We start from the raw sequence: 21,509 nt of genomic DNA on the forward strand, positions 1-21,509 counted from the left end.
GAAGATTCACACTGGAACAAAGTAATTAGCTTCACTGACCTCACAGAGACTATGGCAACTTCCAAATCTGGGGTGCTTTTAGTTACTAACTAAGCTGAATACTCGGAATTTCTTCATATTAGGAGAGGTATTTAAATCTAAAATGGATACTCACATTGATGATTCGGTTTCATGTTCAATATTAACAATTATACTGGATATTTCATATTTTCAATATTTCTTCTATGAAGAGAAGCAAGACAGATATACATGTGTATATGAATAGACACACATCATTGCAAGAGTGTGTGGAGAAAATCAAAATCAATAGTAAGCAGAAGAAGGGAACCAAGATGTGGTTGAATTTCAGTGTTACAAGTCTGAAGAGTATTTTATTTCATTCAGTCAAAAGGAATTCTTTGTATATTCAATAAAGACTAACAGTAGGAAGATGACATTGCCAAGAGTTGTGCACTTAAAAGAAAGATGAAAGCTCGAAGTGAGAAGATTGAAAAAGGATACCATACCCAGACAATGACTGTTTTGATTAGATTCTAAATACTTCAAATATTTCACCTCACAACATGAACAGATAATGTCTCAAGTCAATGCTTTCCTTGTTATTTTGCCTAATGCTGAGAAATATTTTCGTGCCTTTTTCTGGTGACCATTATAAACCAATTAGGAACCACATGCAGCCAAAATTTATGAGCACAGCCTCAAGCTTGTAGGGGATCAAGTGAAATCCCTCCCTTTCTTCTTAAATTATAAGTACAATAATTTGAGAATTTTGAGGAAAGAAAAAAGTACCCCTTATTCCACATGTTCCAAACGTCAGTTTTTGACCTTTCAGAATTTGTCCTTATGCATATTTGTCTTTGTAGATAGTTGTAATCAAAGCATATATACAATTCTACGTTTTTATTTAATGTTATATGATAAACATTTATTTGTGTTTTTATGTGGAACAATAGCTTAATTGCTGCCTAATATTATTTAGAGAATTGTATATTTTTAATCACTTCTCTATTTTGACGTTATTTATTGATATCCAAGTAATGTCAATGTCTTTTTATTTTCAGTGAATTATAACAAAGAGAGAAGTGACTTTATCACAAGATACTTTTAAAACTTATCATATATATAAAACACATAACTATGGGGTATTTCACAAAAGTAATAACCAGTTATAATCTTACCAACAGTACAATTATTCCAGGTTTATTATGATACTGATTTGAGTGGTAATCTTAAAAAAACTCATTTCCTTTCTTACAAGATACTTCACATTTGCTGCAGTTTGCATCTCTTTCACTATAATTAAATATGAGCATTTGCTCCTGGTCTTGTTTCTTTGTTATCCTTCTTAAATGAATTTCCCTTTCATGTAGTGACTGGTACTTTATTATTATTTTTTTGTATAAATTGGAATGATCTGTTCAGATCATATAGATTTTAATCTATTTTAATTGATGACATAAAGGTTGCCAAATCTTGCTTTATATTTTTTCGATTTTAATTTTCATTGATTTTTTTGTATTTATATCTATCAGTATTTTCCCTTGTGATTTCTTCTATTACTTTGAAAAGGAGAATGTAATTCTACACGTCTGATATATACACTAATTTAGTTTCAGTTAATTATAAGGGTTATACTGAACCATTTAATCCTTTTGGAACTTATTTTACTATACACTGTAAAATATGAATTAAAATTAAATACTTTTAAAAATAATCCTATTTCATGTACCTTGCCTTCAGATGCTAGTTTGTATATAGATGATTAATTCTTTTCCAGTTATTACATATTTCTTTGTATACCAGCACTTCTGTCCTCTTAGTTATTGATGCTTGTGATGTCTGTTATTGTCTTGTCTGTTTTCATTTATATAATTGCCCATGTGCTAAGTATTCTAAAACACACACAAGCAAAAAAATGTTCTTTTTAGGGTTTTTAATGTATTAAAGCCATAATTTAACTTGCCAGAATACACATATTTTAGTATTTAGCTTGCTTTTATATATCCATGGTCTTTTAAAATTAAAAAACATCTTTTATGTTTTTCAATAAGGAATACTCCTTAATTCAATGTCATGATAAACCTGGAGCATTCATACTGTTCCTAGAATTATAAATGAATGGTTCTTCCTTCACCCTCCCTAAATCTGGCTTGCGTCTGTCTCTTGCCAGTTGGAGGCACCATGTGGCAACAGCCACAAAATACGAATTGTATGATTTCCGTGAATCCGCATACGATATTTGCATTTAAAACTGGCATTGCACAAAATGAAGATGGATGTTAAAATTCACGCTAATAGTTTAAGCCAGACGTCAGAGGGCTCCAGGGAGGAAGAGAAGATTCTCCTGGTATGGCGCCTCCGAGGGAGTGCCCCTGGGCCTGCGGATACCTGCGGGCACGCGCAGACCCGCTCTGCCCCTGAGATCCGGCCCCAGGATGCAGGCTGTGCTCGGCCTCCGGGCTCCTCCGCTGCCAGGAGCGGGACTGAAGCGCTGGGCCCCGGCCAGGAGCGGGGTCTGGGGAAGTCGAGGCAGACATCTCTTCCCGTGGCCCCGCCGCCCCAACCGTGGGCAGACAGGTGAACCCCAGAGATCTTTAAAGCTCGGCGCCGACTGGGTGTGCTCGGTCCCGGGATTGGGAGTGCGTGAAACGCTCGTGCCCGCTGAGACTTGGCCTCTGGGCTAGGCCAGCGCTCTCGCCCTCATCCCAGCCCTCCCTACGCTCACATCCAGGTCCCTGAGGGGGCGGATGGTGGATGGTGACAGCTGGCAGAAGCTGGGACGGGGTTGCTGGGTGGGACCCGCGGCTTACAGGGGGTGGGAAAACAGGTGGCTAAGAACCTGCCCCCAGAAGGCGGTGGGAGGCGGGACCACGAATGGGCCAGGGCTGTGAGCTCGGAGTGCATGTTCTGTCTTCCCATTTCCACACAAATTCCAAGATAAAATTATTTCAAACAGGAACTGCAAAGCATTAAACCCCAAAGCGGGGGCCCTTTTGAGAGCAGGGTCTTGTACAACTGCACTGGTCCTAAGTCCGTGCAGCCAGCCCTTTAATTTGTAAAACACACCCAGATATTTCTCATTCTTGTTACACTCAAGACCCCTTACTTGCGCTTTCTCCTGCCAGTTTGAACTAACCTTAAGGAGATATAGTGCCTGTTCGTTGAATGAATGAATGCAATTATTTAGGGAAAACCGTTCACATATTATCACGTATATACAGACATAAAAGCATCTGTCATATTTTTAGCAATGTCTCTGATTCCCATATCTTTGCAAGTAGGGTATTTACTTCATAAATCTGGTTTTGGATCACTGAATTATATTTTCTCTGAAAACGTAATCAAACAACTACATACATTTGTTTAGTTGTGGAAATAATAATCAGGGTTGAAGTTAAGTCTATTCTCCTAACATGGAAATTTCAACAATATTAATGATTCTTTTCTAAGGATTTGCAAATGTTTTTTTTTCAACAACATTTTACCTCTCCTTTTATAATTTTTCTTTTCTTTATTCCTCGCTGATGTCTACATTTAATTGGAAGACCATTAATGCTAAAGAATTGTCCAAGAGAACAATCACAACTTTGAAATGAATTCTAATATTTTCATCCTAAAATTTAAAACACATTTTCATATAAGAATATCATTATTTAAGTTAAAAAAATGTTCTTGTACATAGTATTAATTTTCTTTTTGTTTGCTTTTAGAGTACCTTAATCACATTGGAAAGCTTGTTAACTAAATTTTACTAAATAGCATGACAATGTATGTTTTCTTATCTCTCTGAGTATACCTCATCAATGCATGGATATAATTTGATATTAAAATGCCATTTATATTTAGGATTACAGGTAAAACTGAGAGTTTGAACTTTGTTGGCCATTAAAAATTCCGTGGATGGGGCTCCCCTGTGGTTTAGTGGTTAAGTTCACACGGTTCTGCTTGGGTGGCCCGGGGTTCGCTGCTTCGGATCCCCGGTGCGGACATGGCACCACTTGGCAAGCCATACTGTAGTAGGCGCCTCACATATAAAGTAGAGGAAGATGAGCATGGATGTCAGGGCCAGTCTTCCTTAGCAAAAAAGAGGAGGATTAGCGGCAGATGTTAGCTCAGGGCTAATCTTCCTCAAAAAAAAAAAAAAAATTCCGTAGCTGTTTTTGCAAGAGTGCTTGCTGCAGCCCTGGCACCAGTCCAGTCTAAGCAATAACATCCTACTCAGTGTACCTCTAAGTCCTGCGTCAGTGATTATGGCATTCTTCTTTGCTTCCTGTTCTAAACAGCTGTGTGACATTACTGAATTCATGTTCACAATTTTTTCTGTATCCTGTTCAGTCCAAGTGAAACGACCCTTGCATTGTACATGTATTATCTGTAATTTTGTTAAATGCATGTGCTTAAGGTTATCATACAACTCATTGGTAAGTGAATAATCTCTTTGGATAGTGGAGCAGAATGCTATTTAATCAATATTAGATAACATGCTATGCATGAATTCTTCATTGACCTGGATTTTATAAAACACACCAAATACATCACTTTATGTCAAAACAATCATTAAGGACCTTTAAGTGGTCTTGAAAATTACCTGTTCTAATATGAGTAGGAATGTACTCAATTAAATGAGTCCTGAAATATACTTGGCATTAGCTCAGCTCAAAGTCGGGAAACTGTTCCATTTTTCTGGATTAGATGCAGATGATTTAAAAGTGGTGCTGGACAGCAGCATTGTAATTGAGGATGGAGAAATCTGAAAAGAGCGTGTTATAGATTAAATTGAAAACAGTAAAAGTAAATATAGTTATTAATCTGATTTTCTGTAGCATCCCAAAGCATGAAACATAATTTATTAATTTTCATTTAGACAACTTTAATGCCTTGCATATGTATATTTATACTAGCAGCTTTAGGCATAGAAGACATTGTAATTGATTTGTGTTAAATTAATTGACAGTAGAATTTTTAGAAAGTGGAACATGTTGAGATTCAGCTCATGGAAGGGATTTTGACCAGGCCATGCCCCAAAGCCTGGAATTTCTTTGCTCTAATGTCGCCCCCTGTTAATCTGGTGTTCTTCTCAAGTCCCAACCCATACCTCGTGTCTTCCTTGATGCCTTTGCTGTGTATTTCCCTAGAGCTCAGAGATCTCTCTATTCTCCCTGTGCACTGGGAAAATTTGCTGTCCCTCTGCATCTGTATCACTTGGCCCTTCTCAGATGCTGGATTAGACTTTTTCTCTTTTCATGGCTTGCTACTTTTAAAGTTCTCAACTATATTTAAATTTCTTTGTGGCAGGTCCTGTGATTTATATGTTTTTTTGATTCTTCTATAATGCTTTGTAAATATTGACTAGTTCATAAGGCAGCTTAGGGGTTCGCATTTTAACTTTTCACCTATTTATGTGTAACTATGAATATAAAGCCAATAGCTGTATTTTTTGTTAAAGAAATTGTGAACACTGTTAATCATGCACAGGCAGTGTTTAGACCCCACAAGCAGCAGTAAATATTCCTCTTATTATTAAGGAACCACTTTGAATAAAGAAAAGCTGTAAGGAGCAGAAATCTGTTGGTGGAAAGGAAAAAGGAAGCGAGGAACTGGATATCGATCTCGCCAAGTGAAGCAGTGAAAGAAAATATTACCTTGTGAACTTCTTTCCATTATTTTCCCAAATGCAATCCAACAACTCAGATTAAGAGAACAATGGCTGAGATGCTGGCAATAAATCCAACCCATCTGATAAATCCCTAGGAAACTGGAAATAACAAAATTAATGAAAAGAGGAAAGACTTCCTTAGAGTTTCAGATACGTTTTTTTTAAATCAAACGTGGTCTTCTGAAGCACGACGTATTTCTTATATTTATAATAATACGTATTATTTTAATATATCTTCTGTTTTTCGAGATAAGCTATATGTGGAAAATTGTATCTGTTGATTCTCTACATCACTAAGTAGATTAAAGAAAAGAACAAACCGTTTTGATTAACAGAAAACTGAAGACCTCAGTTGCCGAGTCAGTGTCATCCTGATCATGGAACATGGTCTTCAGCTGCAGCATGGGAGCTCCGTGGTGGAATGAAAAGAGCAAGAAATAAAGGATCTGAAGGCCTGGGTTTAACTCTTATTCGTTTTATTTTTTTTCTCTCTCATCTTTGAACATTTATTGAGAGTCTACTATAGGTACACTGAAACAGTTCATCTTGTGCTGACAGTCAAGTGAGGGAGACGTAAAAGCAGTGGCAATCGCAGTCTCATGTGGTAGATGGCATCATGTCACAGGCACATGGTATTGTGGTAGCCCTCAAAGGGGCTGGGTGACTTTGGCTTATCACCCAAGCTTCTGTTGTTTATGTAATTATTTATCTGTTCTAACTTCTTCCTGACGTTGTCATGAGGCTCAGAGGGGGTCACAATATATTACAGAGTATTGTGAATTGTAGAAATACTTGCAAATACAGATGGTTATAGGTCATAACAGTAATTTGACAGATTATGGGAACATCTTTTGTAAACTTGGTATATAAAATTTTAAGAAGAATTAGCATTAATAAAGAAGTTATTTGTTTTCTCTAATTTGAAGTCCTAAATTTTCATCTCCTTTTTGAAATCTCCTTTGGTTCTTTTTGAAAAAAACTTGTCTATATTAATTAGTGCTCCCATACTGCCTTCTCCATACTTCTGTTTCAGCACTTACTACATTGTACTGTAATTACATATTTCCGGTTTTATCTTCTCTACTAGACTATCAGGACTTGGCGAGCAGGGATCATGTTTGTTCATCTTCATGTACCAGTGGCAACCACCTATCCTAGGTGCTCAATATACATTTGTTAAATAGATCTGAGAAGGAATTTTCCAGAGAGGTTTCTTTGTGTGTTTGATTATAGTATCCACTAGACAGTAAGGATAACTTTTCTTTGGTGTATTAAAGATGATGTCCAGGCATGTGACAATAGAGAATTCTGGATGTTGTATGCATCCAGTTAGGCACTCTGAGCTTGGCCTATCCTGCCCATGGTCCAGAGGAAGGGAGGAGAGTTGGTAGTGATATAATCATTGACAGACTGGAGATCTCGAAGAGGTAATGTGAGTGAGCTGTGCAGGTCGCTCAGTGCAGAAAACATTACCAAGTATCTTAACCTCTTTCTTCACCAACAAAGTTTTTCAATTTTATCTTTTCTGGACCTCAGGTTTTCTTATCTGTAGATAAAAGGATTGAACCAAGTGATCTTTAATGCCCCTTCCAGCTTGAAGATTCTATTTGGAGATTGATAGTTGTTTTATTATTCTGGTTGGTAGATTTTCTTTGTAAACAACTAGATAAAGTTAATTGAATAAAGTGGAGATGATCTCTGCATTCTGTTAAATGTCATGCACCTTTGTTCTTCCCGTGTCTTTATTATATAAACATTATCAAAACAACATTAAAGAAAATTGGAGAAAAGGAAAAACATTCAAGGAGATAGGACTTAGGCTGTTTAGAATGAGAGGTGTACAGGCAGATGAAAGACAGTGGGGATGGCTGTGGGGGTGGTGAGGAAGGGCAGTAGCTTCATGCTCCGTGGTGTTGAAGAAGTCAGGAGATTCGATTAAAAGAAGAGAGGGCCTGGAATGCCCTGGAGAGTTCCCGTTTAATTCTATAAGCATTAGAGGACCCTGTTGAGGCAGGAAGAGAGGACAAGTCGTACCTGCTGAATGTCAACAAAGGCTTGGCAGGGGATGAAACCAACGCAGGCAAAAAGGAAGAGAAGAGGAAATTGCTCATGATACAACTGGCACAGGCTCTATTAAGTGAAGAGAAAGACTGGAATGGAAGCAAGTTTTGAAAGGGAGGAGGGCTGATTTTGCCAAATCGCCGTATCATTCAATTCAGAAAAAGTTAGGAAGGATGCTTACAGCTGAGGGGATATGGCAGCTCGGCAAGCCTTTACCTCTCCTGGATATTTCTCATAGCTGATAAAAGATTTATCTCAGCTGTCCGGTGTGGTTTGCAAAAATGTCTATTAGTGAGCTTCAGGAGAGGTTTCCTATCTTTGTTGAAAAGAGGTGGATGTTTGAGTCACTGGATAACTAAACGAAGGCTAATCAGTCCTCTTACTTTAATAGCATCCTTTGATCTCCACTCTTGAAGAATAGGCATATATCCAGGGCTATTTTTTAAATTATTATTATAGGGAATATTCTTGCGTGTCTTCACTTTTTATTCTTATGTAATTGCTTTCTGCTAGTATTCCTTTTTACTTCTTGAGTTTTGAATTCTAGAATTGTTTCAGAATTATACCCTGTAGGAACATAGAAGCTTGGCTTGACAATGCTGCTGACAATTTATATGTTAGGCTGTAACTGCCTGGCATATCCTTTGCTGTTTTGCATTCCTTTGCAAAGTATGCCTTTGTTTAGTCTTGAAGGAGGAGGCTTCTCTGAGTTTCCCTCTTCTCAGGACATGAGTTTTACACAGCCAATGACTGTTCTGCTTCGTATGGAATGCAGATGTTTTCGTTTTCACACAGTTTCTCCAATTGTCTCTCCATCCCTTTTGCATCCTGCAAGGTGTCTAATCTATGGTGAAAGATAGAGGCTTTTTTTCATGTAATTTCTAAGAAAAATTACAGGGGTTATGGCAGACAAATTGTGCTTCCTTTACAATTTACCTCATTTATTTTTAAAATCCTTCAGTCTGTTTTTGTATCACATTTAGAACATTATGGAAGACCTGGCTAATTGTTATCCTTTGAAGTCATAAAATCCTTTTCTAGTAGTATGCTTCTGAAGTGAGAAAATGTTTTGTAAAAGCTAAATGTTGAGTATCTTTATAATTTTGTATTGTAGTTGCACATTATAATTTTGAATGCAGCCTATATCTTGATTAGATGAAATAGAAAACGCTTATCCACTCTGGGAATTTAAGACTATACGTCTGTGCACATGGTAGTGAGATGAGTTGTAATACTATTACTTAAATATATGGATGTTTAGTAGGGAAAGTAATCGATAACCATAAAGGCCACTTTCCGCTTATCTATTCAAAAGTTGATTGTTTTAAAGAGAGTGATCTTTGTGCCTTAAGATATTTGCTATGGACCTGCTGTATCCTACCAAAAACAATATTGCTAACTAAATCCAAACTGGCATCTGGGCTCCTGTTCACCTGACGTAGGTCCTGGCTTTCCAGGAAACACAATGGCCCCCATCTGTTCCCACGTGTGCAGTAGAAGAGGGCAGTCATAGAGGTGGTAACAACCCCAAAGATAATTATGGTGGTCAAGCCAGCTCAGGAGAATTATGATGGTGATGGAGAGCAACCCCAGCCACGGGGAAGGAAGCGATCGGGACTGTTTCCTGAGCTTTTAATGTCCTCATATCTGTGCTTCTACAAGTCCTTAAAAACCCTGTGGGATAGGCAGTGGAAGTCATTTGTCTTCTTTTTGTTTAGTATTAAACTTTTTATTTTAAGCTAATTTGGACTTACAGAAAAGTTGCAGACAAATTTACAATTCGTGGTTGAGAAAACAGAATTAGAGGATGAATAAGTGATTTGTTTAGAGTCTAGCAACAAGTACATGCTCAGTAAGTATTCATTGACTGGTGAGAGTAAAAAGGGACTGAAACTGGGGTCTCCTGACCTTTTGTCCTGTGACATTTTTGACTACTCCTTTGCGTTTCCCAAGGATAAAAATCCACTTTTTGATGTATGTGTAATTTACAGGAAATTGTAAGTTATTCTTTGATAACTATAAATTGAGAAAGTCTTTGTTGTTTTGCTGACTATTTCTTATTAATAAGTAACCATGTGGTACATAGTGAAAAGACGTTTGCAAACACAATAAAGTCTTTAATGCTATTGATTACTATTTATTGACCTATGTCATTTTTATCTTCACAGAAATTGGCCCAGTGACAATTACCACAGATCCCAAGAAGTTTCAGTATGAACTCAGAGAACTATATGTTCAGGTGAGTACTTACTTTCAACTTTATTTCTTTTAGGGGGAAGGAAAGTCATGAACTTTTGGCTGATTTTCCTTATTTTTAAATCTGAAAGAAGTAATTATTGTTTTTTAAAAATTCTAATGCCACTCTCACTTGAGTCTTGGATGAATTGAGCAATAGATGTGGGAGTGGGACAGATTGAGTTCCAAATATCACCTTCATTTCTGCTTTGTTTACGGCTGCTTCCTGCAGAATTAAGTAGTTGTAACAGATTGTTTGGCCCACACAGCCTGAGATATTTGCTACATGAGCCTTTACAGAAAAAGTTTACTGAGCCCTGCTCAAGATGAGTTTCTTCAAATCATGAGGAACAGTTAGTTCTTCCCCTACAACAGTACTGGTATCATTAGGGTAATTTTGATATTCTATGCTATAAGTCAACTTTATAAAATTTTTGACTGTAAAGACAATTTGGTTATTAAAGAAGGTGAATAACATTGGTTTAAATATTATTCTGAAAACAGGACTTAGGGCCAATCTTCCTCACACACACATGCAAAAAACCAGGAAACAACAACAACAAAAACTTGTTTCTCTGAGGCTCTTTCACTATACTTTCCTCCATGGATGGTCTCTGTAGCAGTCATCTGCAGACCTTTGGGCCACTCCCCATCATTCATCTACACCATTGGTACCTAGATCATTGGTTACCTTTCCCCTTCAGGGCTGCCATCATTCCAGGGCACTTCACATTTATGGGAAATACCTGTCAGAACCTCTCCCCTCAGTTCTTTGACCTGCTAGTTGTCTTCAATGACCTTCTCTTTACTCCATCCCCGTCTTCTGTGCCCACACACACTCTCCGGACCTTATCACCCCAATACGTTCCAACTCCCAAATCAATCATTTAAGCATCTTAATCTCCAACAGTCACCATCCATCCACCAAGCTTGTTTGTTCAGTTCCTTAAACTACAGCTGCTCCTTCACCCTCTTCAAGTGCTTTAGTCCATTGACCCCTCTCCTGTCTCCCAGGCCATTAGATTTCTCCTTTTTTCACTTTCCTCCAATCTAGCTCAGCGTCCTATCATTTCAAAAACACTTCTTTTTCTTTCTTGTCCATTGCTGTTCTGTTCAAAAGGCAAAACCTCATTCCTGAATGACCCCAATTATGTGCGTTACGCATGCCTGTCCACTGGTGGCCAGGTGCTGTTGAAATCTTACAACATAGCAGGTTGATTCCACTGTAAATGCATAACCACCTTTCTCCACTGGACTCTTAATGCTTCCAAGAGCCTACTGTGTTTCTTTGGTCAATTAAATCTCCCATTCTCCCCAGTGACAATTGCAAATCTTATCTACTCTTCTTAAGCCTCCATGCCATCACCCTTTAACTACTGGCTATTTCAGCAAATGATCTACTCTGAGCGAGGGTCCTCACTTACTGTTTCACACATGGGCACATATAAATGGATGCAGTCTGCTTCCTTATACCTAGCATCTAACCCACCTACAGCCAGTACCCATTCTATCCCCATTCTCTACTTGATCCCAACTCCTTGGCATTCTCAGGATCTTAAAGTTATCAAACTGTCTCTCTCAACTGCTGAAGAGTCTCTGTTTACTTTTAAATTTGTTCAAGTTTCTCCAAAGGATAAACAAACAAATCTCAATAAACAAAACCATAAAAAGTAGAACAAAATAAGCAACAAATCTCTATTTTTCTCAAATCCTCTTACAAATAATTATCTTTCTCAATTCCTTCAATGCCAAGAAAGTTGTCTGTATTCACTGCCGTCATTTGCTTGCACACTGTCTCTCATTCTCTTCTCAGTCTGTTTCAGTCTAGTTCCCACACCGCACTCCATCAGAGTAGCTCTAGCTAGTGACCCATGATCTCTGTTTTGCTAAATGCAGTGGAAACATTTCCGTCGTCAGCATATTAGATGGACATCTTTGTAATCTTTGACAATACTGGCCTCTCCTCCGTCTTGAAACATTCTCTTCCCTTACCCACTTTCTCATTTTCCTTCCCGCTTTTCCTCAGCTTCCTAGGCAGCTCATTTCTCTCAACTTGGCCATTAAATCTTGAGGTTCCTGAAGGTTTTGGAACTGGCCTTATTTTTTCTCTCATTTTATATCCTCTTTTTAGACAAAGTCATCCATACCCACATAAATGTGTTTCTAGCCTAGACCTCTTCTTTGGGATACAGACCTTATGTCAGTCTCTTGGATGTCGCAATGGACCTTTGAAGTGAAACTCATAAATGTTCCCTTTCCACTGCCCCAAACTTGGTCCTAAATCCTTGCTCTTTGTCCTCTGTTTATTATCTTTGTGAATGATGCCTACAATATTCTGCTTATAATACCAAGAATTTGGGTCATTCTTAGTATACCCCTCTCTTCTCCACCAACATCCAAACTATCAAATCTTGGTTTTGTTTTGTTTTTTTTTTTGAGGAAGATTAGCCTGGAGCTAACATCTGCTGCCAATTCTCCTCTTTTTGCTGAGGAAGACTGGCCCTGAGCTCACATCTGTGCCCATCTTCCTCTACTTTATATGTGGGATGCCTACCACAGCATGGCTTGCCCAGCCATGCCATGTGCGCACCCAGGATCCGAACCAGCGGACTCTGGGCCGCCGAAGCGGAATGTGCGCACTTAACTGCTGTGCCGCCGGGCTGGGCCCCAAATCTTGGTTTTTAACTTTCTAAATATTTTTTATATCAATTGACTTCTCTCCATTTCCATTGGTACCACTCTAGTCCCAATTACTATATCTTTGGTCTAAACAAATGGAAAAAAGCTTCTAAGTGATTTTCCTGCATTTACCCTTGCTTTTATTTTCCATGCCTTTCTCTGCTCTGATGGCAAAATGATCTCAAAGTACATCTTTGCACATTTCCCCCAATACCCTGTCCACTCATCTGCTACCCCCACCTCATCAGATTCTTCCCAAGGTTCTGAGTGACCTGAGACCTGTCTATCTTTCAGTCCTGTCTAGTGCCATTGTCTCCCATGGGCTCTGTGATGTCCCTTAGGGGCCTTGCATAGAGCCGCCCCTTATCTGTTTCCTCACCCATCTCCCATAGAGCTTCTGCACATGCTACTCTCCTTGAATAGGAAATTCCTGTCCTTCATCTTGCCCTCATTTCCATGCTGCCTTAACCTAGTTTAACATCCTGTATTTGAAGTCTCATCTTGAATACCACTTCCTCAGAGAATCCTTCCCTATCCTCTGGGCTTGGTCATATCTCACTGGCTTTGTCCATCACAAAGTAGTTGGGTTTTCACATTGAAGGACCACGTCTGATTTAGCTCATTGAACACCCTAGTAAAATGTTTGACATCTATGCTGCTCACTTTTTGGTGAATGAAAGAGTGAAGGAATGACTATACCACTATGTACAAATTAACAGAGTCCAAATTGGAGTTGGAAGTTTAATACTTTGATTGGTTTCACTGTTGGTGAATGATTTGATTTGGAATATATGGTATGGTATCTGGTATGCACATAATTGGGGCATAGGGTGAAAAACCTATATCCAAATTCTCTGAAAAAATCTTTAATAAAAATTTCTATCCTGTACATGGATCATGGGAATTAGAAATTGTATTGCCCTGGTTGTTTACATTTTTATGTTCTCCTGTTCTACTGTACGCTCCTAAGGGCAAATGCCTTGTAGCTGTCATTGAATCTCTGAACCAGTGTCTGCAGTAGAGTGGACTTAAATAGCTGTTGAGTAAATGAATGTCACATGAGAGTGACTTCTTCTAAAAATGTATATTTAACAGAAAAAAACTATATCAAATATAATTTAAATTTCACTTGATGGTACAAAAGATACTTTAAAAACCTAATCATCACTTTTCATTACATTATAGAGATTCAGAAGAGCCAAGTAATTGACATTTCTAGCTGGTAGAATGTTAGGAAGGGATTTCCTGTATTCATTGTTTTTTTCTGTGCAAGAATGCAGTTGGGCTATACTCCTGGATATCTGACCAGAATGAAAATACTTCCATTCTCCATGAGACCCACTTCCCCATATCCTGCCTCTCCCTTTCTTTTGTTCTGAAGGATCTTCAGTGAGTGCCCTTATCCTCCTTGCCCCCATGTCTCCAGGGTGAAGGATTGTGATCCCTGACTCATACTCCACTGGTTCCCTCCCCAGGGCCCTCCCCCACTACCCTCTGTAATTGGACCCCATGCACTCTATAGGATCACATAATATCTCTGTTCGAGAAAGTAATCTTTCTTTTATTCTTCCCTGGAATGGAAGCTGGTGTCCATTTCCCTGGAGATTTCCTCTGGACTGGCTGCATCTTATGGGATTTATTTTTGCATTGTCTTGGGATCCAAGAGAATGCTTCATTAGAACAACCAGCTGGGGAAGAAATCAAATATTTATTTTTTTCCTTCATTCGACATTAGACACTGTTATGGGCTTTGGGGACACCATGGAAGTATTTTTACTTTCAAAGTTTCTAGTGAACTATTCCTTTTTAAATCAATGGCAAAAAAATTCATTAAGTAAGGGTCAAATATGAAAAGACCGTAGGCTGCATTATCACTTAACACTTAATCTAAAGAATATATTTTGTTTTCTCTTCAATGGTTGCTTAGAGAATATTTTATTATATTATGAATCAGTCTGAGAAACTAAACTTCACAAATTTCATAAAATTTTAGTATGAGATACTAGATTTTGTTTTGTGTGTAATTTCCAGACCCTTTTTCAGTTCCCTTTCTACCATTTTTAGTAACTCCTCCAAAATCACTGATATCAAGAGCAAAAAGGATTCCTATTAAAACTAACTTGGATTTTCAAAAGAGGAAACCTCTAATAATATTCGTTTCGCATTGGTAATAACTTTGAAAACAAGAAAAGTAAATTCAGTTTGAAGTAAATTAAATATTTTCCCATTAACATTATACTAGGCTCAGTTATTTTTCTTACAGAGATTGGAATTAACTTGAGGAAGAACAATTTAAAATTTTCCAAGAAAGACTTCGAAAAAGAATTCACTGCACTTAAATCATTAAATTTATAACATTAATTTCATTTTCCTTTATCCCCCTTCATCTGGAATACAGAGAAGTAACTTGAAAAGCATCTGAGCTTTCTCTCTGGGGAAAAGAAGGGAAGACAAATGACAACAAATGGTATTCAAATCACACAGAGCTTTGGGAATTAATATCCTTGTAAATATGCAGCGCAAAATCCTGCCTTGGGTCACATTCTTTATAAGAAACTACAAAGCTTGTTGAGTTTTAGAAAATGGTGTTGGCAGAGATATGCTTTTAAGCCTTTAATCCAAATGTTTTAAAGAACAAAAAGCATATTCGTCAAACATTTGAAATGTAAAAAAAGGAAGATATTTTTACAATAATGAAATTATAATTACATTGTGGATAGTTAACCTTCAAAACTGAAAAAACTTCACACATGATTTAATTTTCCTTTGTAAAATCTGTTATTAAAATTGACCTTAAAAAAAAGTAGGAATAAGTAAAAATATGTAGAAGAGCATCGTCACATAGCAACGAGCTAGAGCATTTATGAAGAAGATAAGGGTAAGCTCCATCACTGTCATTCTTTAACAGAAACAGACGAATAAATAGAGAAGCTGCGGCAGGCTGAGGTTAGGGGAGAAATGTCTTACTGTAGTGTAAGGACACTTGTTCGAATTAACCGCCAAAGGAGAATGTAAGAAACCAAGGCCAGATTGGCAAAGACTGTTAATAAGAGGAGGGCAAGACAATGCTGATTTTAGAAGAACAATTTATGAGGCCGATTTGATATTCACTTTATCTAATTTCTTGTATTCGAAATCATGCTACTGTATAAAAGTGTGCATTTCTAGATTTATAGAGGTCTTCTATATAAATTTTAAAAACCCAACTGATGTGTAACAGAAAAAAACTAACAAAGCAGAAAAGAAAAAAATTGACTAGAAAAAGAATATGGAAGGGATTATATGTCAGCATACATATAGATATAATGTAGAGCTATAAAACATGTGATTTTCGTTTTTGGTATACACTTTTATAGGAGGAATAGCATATATTTAATTAAGGGAAGAAAGTGAGATAAAGGGTCCAGTACATGTAACAGCTTCAAGAACAGTAGAACCAGTGTCTGGCCCAAAGTAAGGGCTTGCTCAATGCTTGCTATTGTTACTGTTAGTACTGCTACTACCTCTAGTACTCCAAAGTTCTATAAGGGAAATAATCACCAAATATTTATGCCATAAATGAGCAACAATTATGGGACACGTGCCTTGTGACAGGTTTTGCAAGTATTTTGAAGTCATTCTCTCACCGGAAACCCACACAAATATGAATGTCCCATTTTATAAATGAAGGTACTCAAGCTCTGAGATATTAGCTAACATGTCTTACTCAGGTCACCAAACTGACAAGTAGCGAGGCTGGTTCCCAAACTGGAGGTATTTCATGCCAAAGCTATTTCCTTTATCGCTCTGCTAGTTTCCTTCCAAATATTGGTTTAAGGAACCTTATTCATCTAATCAAATTAACATATTTATTTTTGTAGTTTCTCTCTGTGTTTTACTTCAGAGTAGGAAAGTAGAGAATTCAAGACACAGGTAGGTCTAGGCTGGGCTCATCCTCAACTAAATGAATTTATTCTACGAGATTTTTACTTCAACTTCTGTCTCCGATCACTTTGAATAACTGACTCACCTGAAATTACTGAGCAACAAATGACGAAGTTAATTGTAAGTCAAAAATTACTCCCTTTGGGCCGGCCTGGTGGTGTAGTGGTTAAGTGTCTGCACTCAGCTTGAACAACTCGGGATTTCCCAGTTCGGATCCTGGGCATGAGCTAAGCACCACTTGTCAAGCCATGCTGTGGCAGGCATCCCACATATAAAATAGAGGAAGGTAGGCACAGATGTTATTTCAGGGCCAGTCTTCCTCAGCAAAAAAAAGAGGAGGATTGGCTGCCAATGTTAGCTCAGGGCTAATCTTCCTCAACAAATAGGTAAATAAACATTAAAAAAAAATTGCTCCCTTTGCTCAGCACTTGTTCTCGCTACTTAGTATGGTGAACATGTTTAAGTGTGGCCTCCCAAACACCTTGGAGAGAAACAAGAACAAGATGCATTGTAAGAGATTGAAAGGTAGTGTTTATACTGTAGATATATTTGTAGGTAGTGTTTTGATTATTTTTCTTGTTAAAGTTGAAACTTATTGGGGCCTGAATGAAGCATCTGTTAAAACTTTAGTTTGTTGCTAGACTTTTCTGCTAAAGTAATGGATGCTCTGAGACAAACAATCTCATATCCTCTGGGAGAGAAGGATGGGCGCTGAGATAAGAATCTGGGTGGGAATACTTGGCTCTCTTCTAGCTGTCCATCCTGGTACCCTATCCAGAAGCAAATATCTGGTTGATTTCTTAATGATCTTTTGTGTGCACTTCAAAGGACAGAGTATAGAAGGATATTCTGACTGTTGGATTGCTTTTGCAAAGCAGAATATACAGGCAGTTAGAATGGGACAGGTTTGAATTCTGATGGGAAATTTCTTGATTTTCTTTTCCAAGTGTGCGTGTGTGGGAAAAGGGCAAATACTTGAATCATTGCAGAGGAGACATTGCAGTTACATGTGACAAAATAATATTTAAGAAGAAAAATCTACTGGCCTAGGATGCCTGGATTCACTCCATCTGTGCTACTTCACCAACCAGGGGAATGCTCTATTCCCAAAAGGGTTACTCTATCTGATTTTGTCAGTTTTTAGGTGATGGTAAGGACGGAGGTCAGAATGTTTTCCTTGGGAGAATGTTCCTCGATCTAAAGCCAGGACTCTAGAGAAAACAATAAACCTCACTCTCAACAAAATGAAAGTAAAGGGAATTAAAGAGTTTTGTCTCCATCCAAATTTATCAAAAGCAATTTTCAAGAAGCTGTCTTTTTTATTCTTAGGCTTGAAAAAGTCTCAATAATTGTGGAGTCTTGGTATGGGAATTGACTCTGAATATTATTTGTTCGGTTACCACATCAGATGTTTGAACCCCTTCCAGAAACCTGTCACTACCCCAGACACGAACTAACACCAGTTAGTGATTTGATAGCATGGCCTTGTCACCAGATGAAACCTGGGGGCCTCCTCTGGAGTGATGTCCGGGGTCTCCGTGAGTGCTCCAGGCTGAGATTGGCTTTCTTTGGCAGGCATGTCACATTTTTGAACATTGGTGCAGTCGCCAGCTAAGTCCCTCAGTCTTCCTCACATAAACTTTGAAACCAGGTCTCCATCCTTCTAGATTCATGTTGATTTTTTAAAATTCCCATTTATCTACTCTGTCCCTATATGTGTAGTCTCCTCCTTTGAGATGATCTGGATCTTAGTTCACTAATTTTGTTTAATGACTCCTAGCTCTAAAAACAACATAAAATTTATCTCCAACTTCCCCATAAATTGTAATATTCATTAATTATAATGATTTTATTAGTAAAAAATGCATTTCATTGATTTTTTTTTTTGCCAAGGCATAAAATAACATAAGCAGTATAAGTGTATTTTTATCACGTTAATCAGATTACAATCTTCTTCAACTAGTCAATAACAAAGATAATACCAAATGTACTGGAAAGAATGTAAAATCTGCATGTGACTCTTGGAGCAGAAAGGAAGAGAGTGATTTTAGTGGGTGGGGAGAGTCTGAGTCATACAGAGGAGAGATAGAGAGAAGGGTCAGAGGGAAGACAGGGAGAAAGCAAGCCTGCCCAGAGGAAGTACAATTAGCAAATCATGACTGGCTACAAGGGCCTCCTTAGAGCCTGCCCTTGCCCTCCTCTGGCTCCTTCTCTCTGAGCAAACAGAGAGCCATCTGTTAGGAGAGACCAGGAATCTATCCCAACCAGGGACAAGGGCAATGTCTTATTTTGATGGGAAAAGAGGCCACAATAAAAAGGTACAGAATCCTTGAAGGAGAGAGGAAGGAATTCTCTAAGTAGTAGTGAAGGGGAGATCATAGAAGTGGAGACTGAGAATACCAAGATATCATTTTCCATTTTTTTTGCCTAGAGTTAACCCTAGTTAGGAAGTATGCAAAAGACGCATACTTCCACACGTCTTTTGATAATTAGAAATTATAACGTGGTATTTTTATTATGCTAGGTTGCCTCCATGCCATTTCTGTCTTGAAAGGACCATGGTCTGTTATAATTTTTGTGAATTATGAAGCTTTTGAAATGTTTTAAAGGATGAAGGCACATAATTTTCTGATTTATTAATTGAGATATTGAGTGCCTGGTGCATAGTGTATTCTTTGTGGTTTTTGAATTGAAGTAAATGGAATCTGCTCTGAAGACCCAAGATGAAAGAAGTTTTACGAATTGAAAGGTCAATTGTGGAAGAGTTGGACCCTAACTACTGATGAGTGATATCCAGAAGCCTGGAAATGGTTGTAATTGTTACTTTTAATGAGTCTAGAATGGATGTCAGTAGTTTTTTGATGCTTTGATTTGAATTCCACCTTCTTCAAGCCTGTTTGCTGATCCCTGTGTAGTAAAGGGCAGCATGGTGGACTGCCTGGGATGTCACGGCTTCTTTTGTTTTGATTATGGAGATTTGAGGTTTGGACGCCGAAATACTCTGACTGTCTCTCAGTACATCCCTGCCATATTTTCTACAAGTGATGAAACCCCACACAGGTCACTGGTGCATTAGAACTCTGCAGTCATTCTGGTCTATTTTATACTTGCTTAGATGCAACTTTAAATTAGATTCACAGTGATTTAATGGTTTCCACATGTACATCCTGTTTTCTTGGTCATAGAATCGCACAACCGTATTTTAAGAAAGAGAACTGAGGGTTGTAAACTTTTTTCAGCTCGTGACTGAGTTTCATTCCTAAATTTTGTAGATAAAGGGCAAATTATACAAATAAGACTTTTCAAGCAATGGATGTTCCATGTGAAAGGAATACAGTCTGACTTTGAAACTAGGATCTGTGGGTTATGCTCATGTTAGAATAAGAACAAACATTGTAATACCAGTAAAAATTCTTTTGGATTCAGGCATGAGCCTACCAAAAAATGTTTCATTTTTTGATTGCTTGGAGTTAAGCATACCTGGAAAACAACTGGTATATACACTGGTTCAATGAAAATGGATGATGAGAATACAGGAATTGAGATGGATTGACTAGGGGAGAAATAATAAGGCTTGGGCTGTGCCTGCTCTGTGATTAGCCTTCCTGGTTCTCTGCTCCCTCATTTGATGAGCGTTTTCCCATTAGGTTTCGCACAGGGACTTCATTTTTCTCCAGCTCTTCCCAGGGTTTAAAGGTTCAGTTTATTCTGGTGCCACTCCCACAGTGTCTTGTATTTAGAAAAGACAGCATGATAATCTGTGTTTTATTACTCCCCTGATGGATAGGGTATCTGTTCATTCTTATTTAGTCTTGCTTTCCAGGAATTTCTTTTTCGAACCTAATTATCACTGTAACTCTAAGGTTACATTTTTCCCCCCTTTAATTTCAGGAGTAATATTTATTGTGAGAGGTCACATGCTTCTGTTTTGTCAGCACACATTTTTTTTCTATCTGAAGTATCTTTGGCAACTTAATAAATTGCAGCCATCCGTAGAATTGTAAAGATAAAATGAACAACATGATACTGAGCAAGAATGTGCTAGTGATACAAATGAGTTCTGTTTCAGAGTTCAAATAAAGACACAAAGTTAACGAAATCCGGCCCTTCTTATATACATTTAGGGAATTATGCAATTCAATGGGTTATGCACTTTATCTCCCTCACACCTTTTTTTTTTTTTAAAGATTGGCACCTGAGCTAACAACTGTTGTCAATCTTCTTCATTTCTTTTTTTCTGCTTTCTCTCCCCAAATACCGCTAGTACATAGTTGTATATTTTAGTTGTGGGTCCTTCTAGTTGTGGCATGTGGGATGCTGCCTCAAGGTGGCCTGACCAGCAGTGCCACGTCCGCGCCCAGGATCCGAACCGGCGAAACCCCGGGTCACTGAAGTGGAGCGTGCGAACCTAACCACTCGGCCACGGGGCCCGCCCCACACCTTTCATTTTTATGTATGTGTGCAGGTTTACGTGGTTTCGCAGGATACATTTATATGGCCATATTTGTTTTGTCGTGTTAAATATTTAAACCTGACTACATGCTAGGATTGAGAGAGAGAGAGAGATGAGAGGTGTAATTATGTATGTATAGTGAGTGCTTGGTTAGAGAGTAACTTTTGGTACTTGTACTTTTGCACTTTAAGAGGACTTAGCTCTGGAATTATATCACTTGACATGAGACGGACTAGGCTTGAATAAAGTTCAGGCTGAATAAAGCAAGTGTGCCTAGATTGTGTCAAGATTACTTTGCACAATCTCATTCACCCATTTACTCACTCTTCATTCATTCATCAAACAACAAGGAACACATACTAAGTTCCTCAAGGAACAAAGATCTGGTGGAAGAAAACATAAATCATAACATAACTCTGCGAATGCAACAGTAGAAGAATGAACAGTATCCTGTGAGCGTCCGGAACAATGGGAATCTTTCTTCCTCTGCTTTTACAATGT

General features: G+C 38.0%; 1 protein-coding gene across 3 annotated transcripts in view; it reads left to right on the plus strand.

Moving 5' to 3' along the window:
* HMCN1 (hemicentin 1) overlaps positions 1–21,509 on the plus strand; it is a 433,459-nt gene that overhangs the window by 90,617 nt on the left and 321,333 nt on the right. For all 3 annotated transcript variants that reach the window (XR_006891498.1, XM_046681569.1, XM_046681570.1), the window contains exon 2: positions 9,886–9,956. Coding sequence is in view for 2 of the 3 variants with exons in the window: in XM_046681569.1 (XP_046537525.1) it covers positions 9,886–9,956 (71 nt within the window). In the remaining variant the exon portion in view is untranslated. The remainder of the gene's footprint in view (positions 1–9,885; positions 9,957–21,509) is intronic.

This window comes from Equus quagga, chromosome 13 (genome assembly GCF_021613505.1).
Source record: "Equus quagga isolate Etosha38 chromosome 13, UCLA_HA_Equagga_1.0, whole genome shotgun sequence".
Taxonomy (NCBI): Eukaryota; Metazoa; Chordata; class Mammalia; order Perissodactyla; family Equidae; genus Equus; species Equus quagga.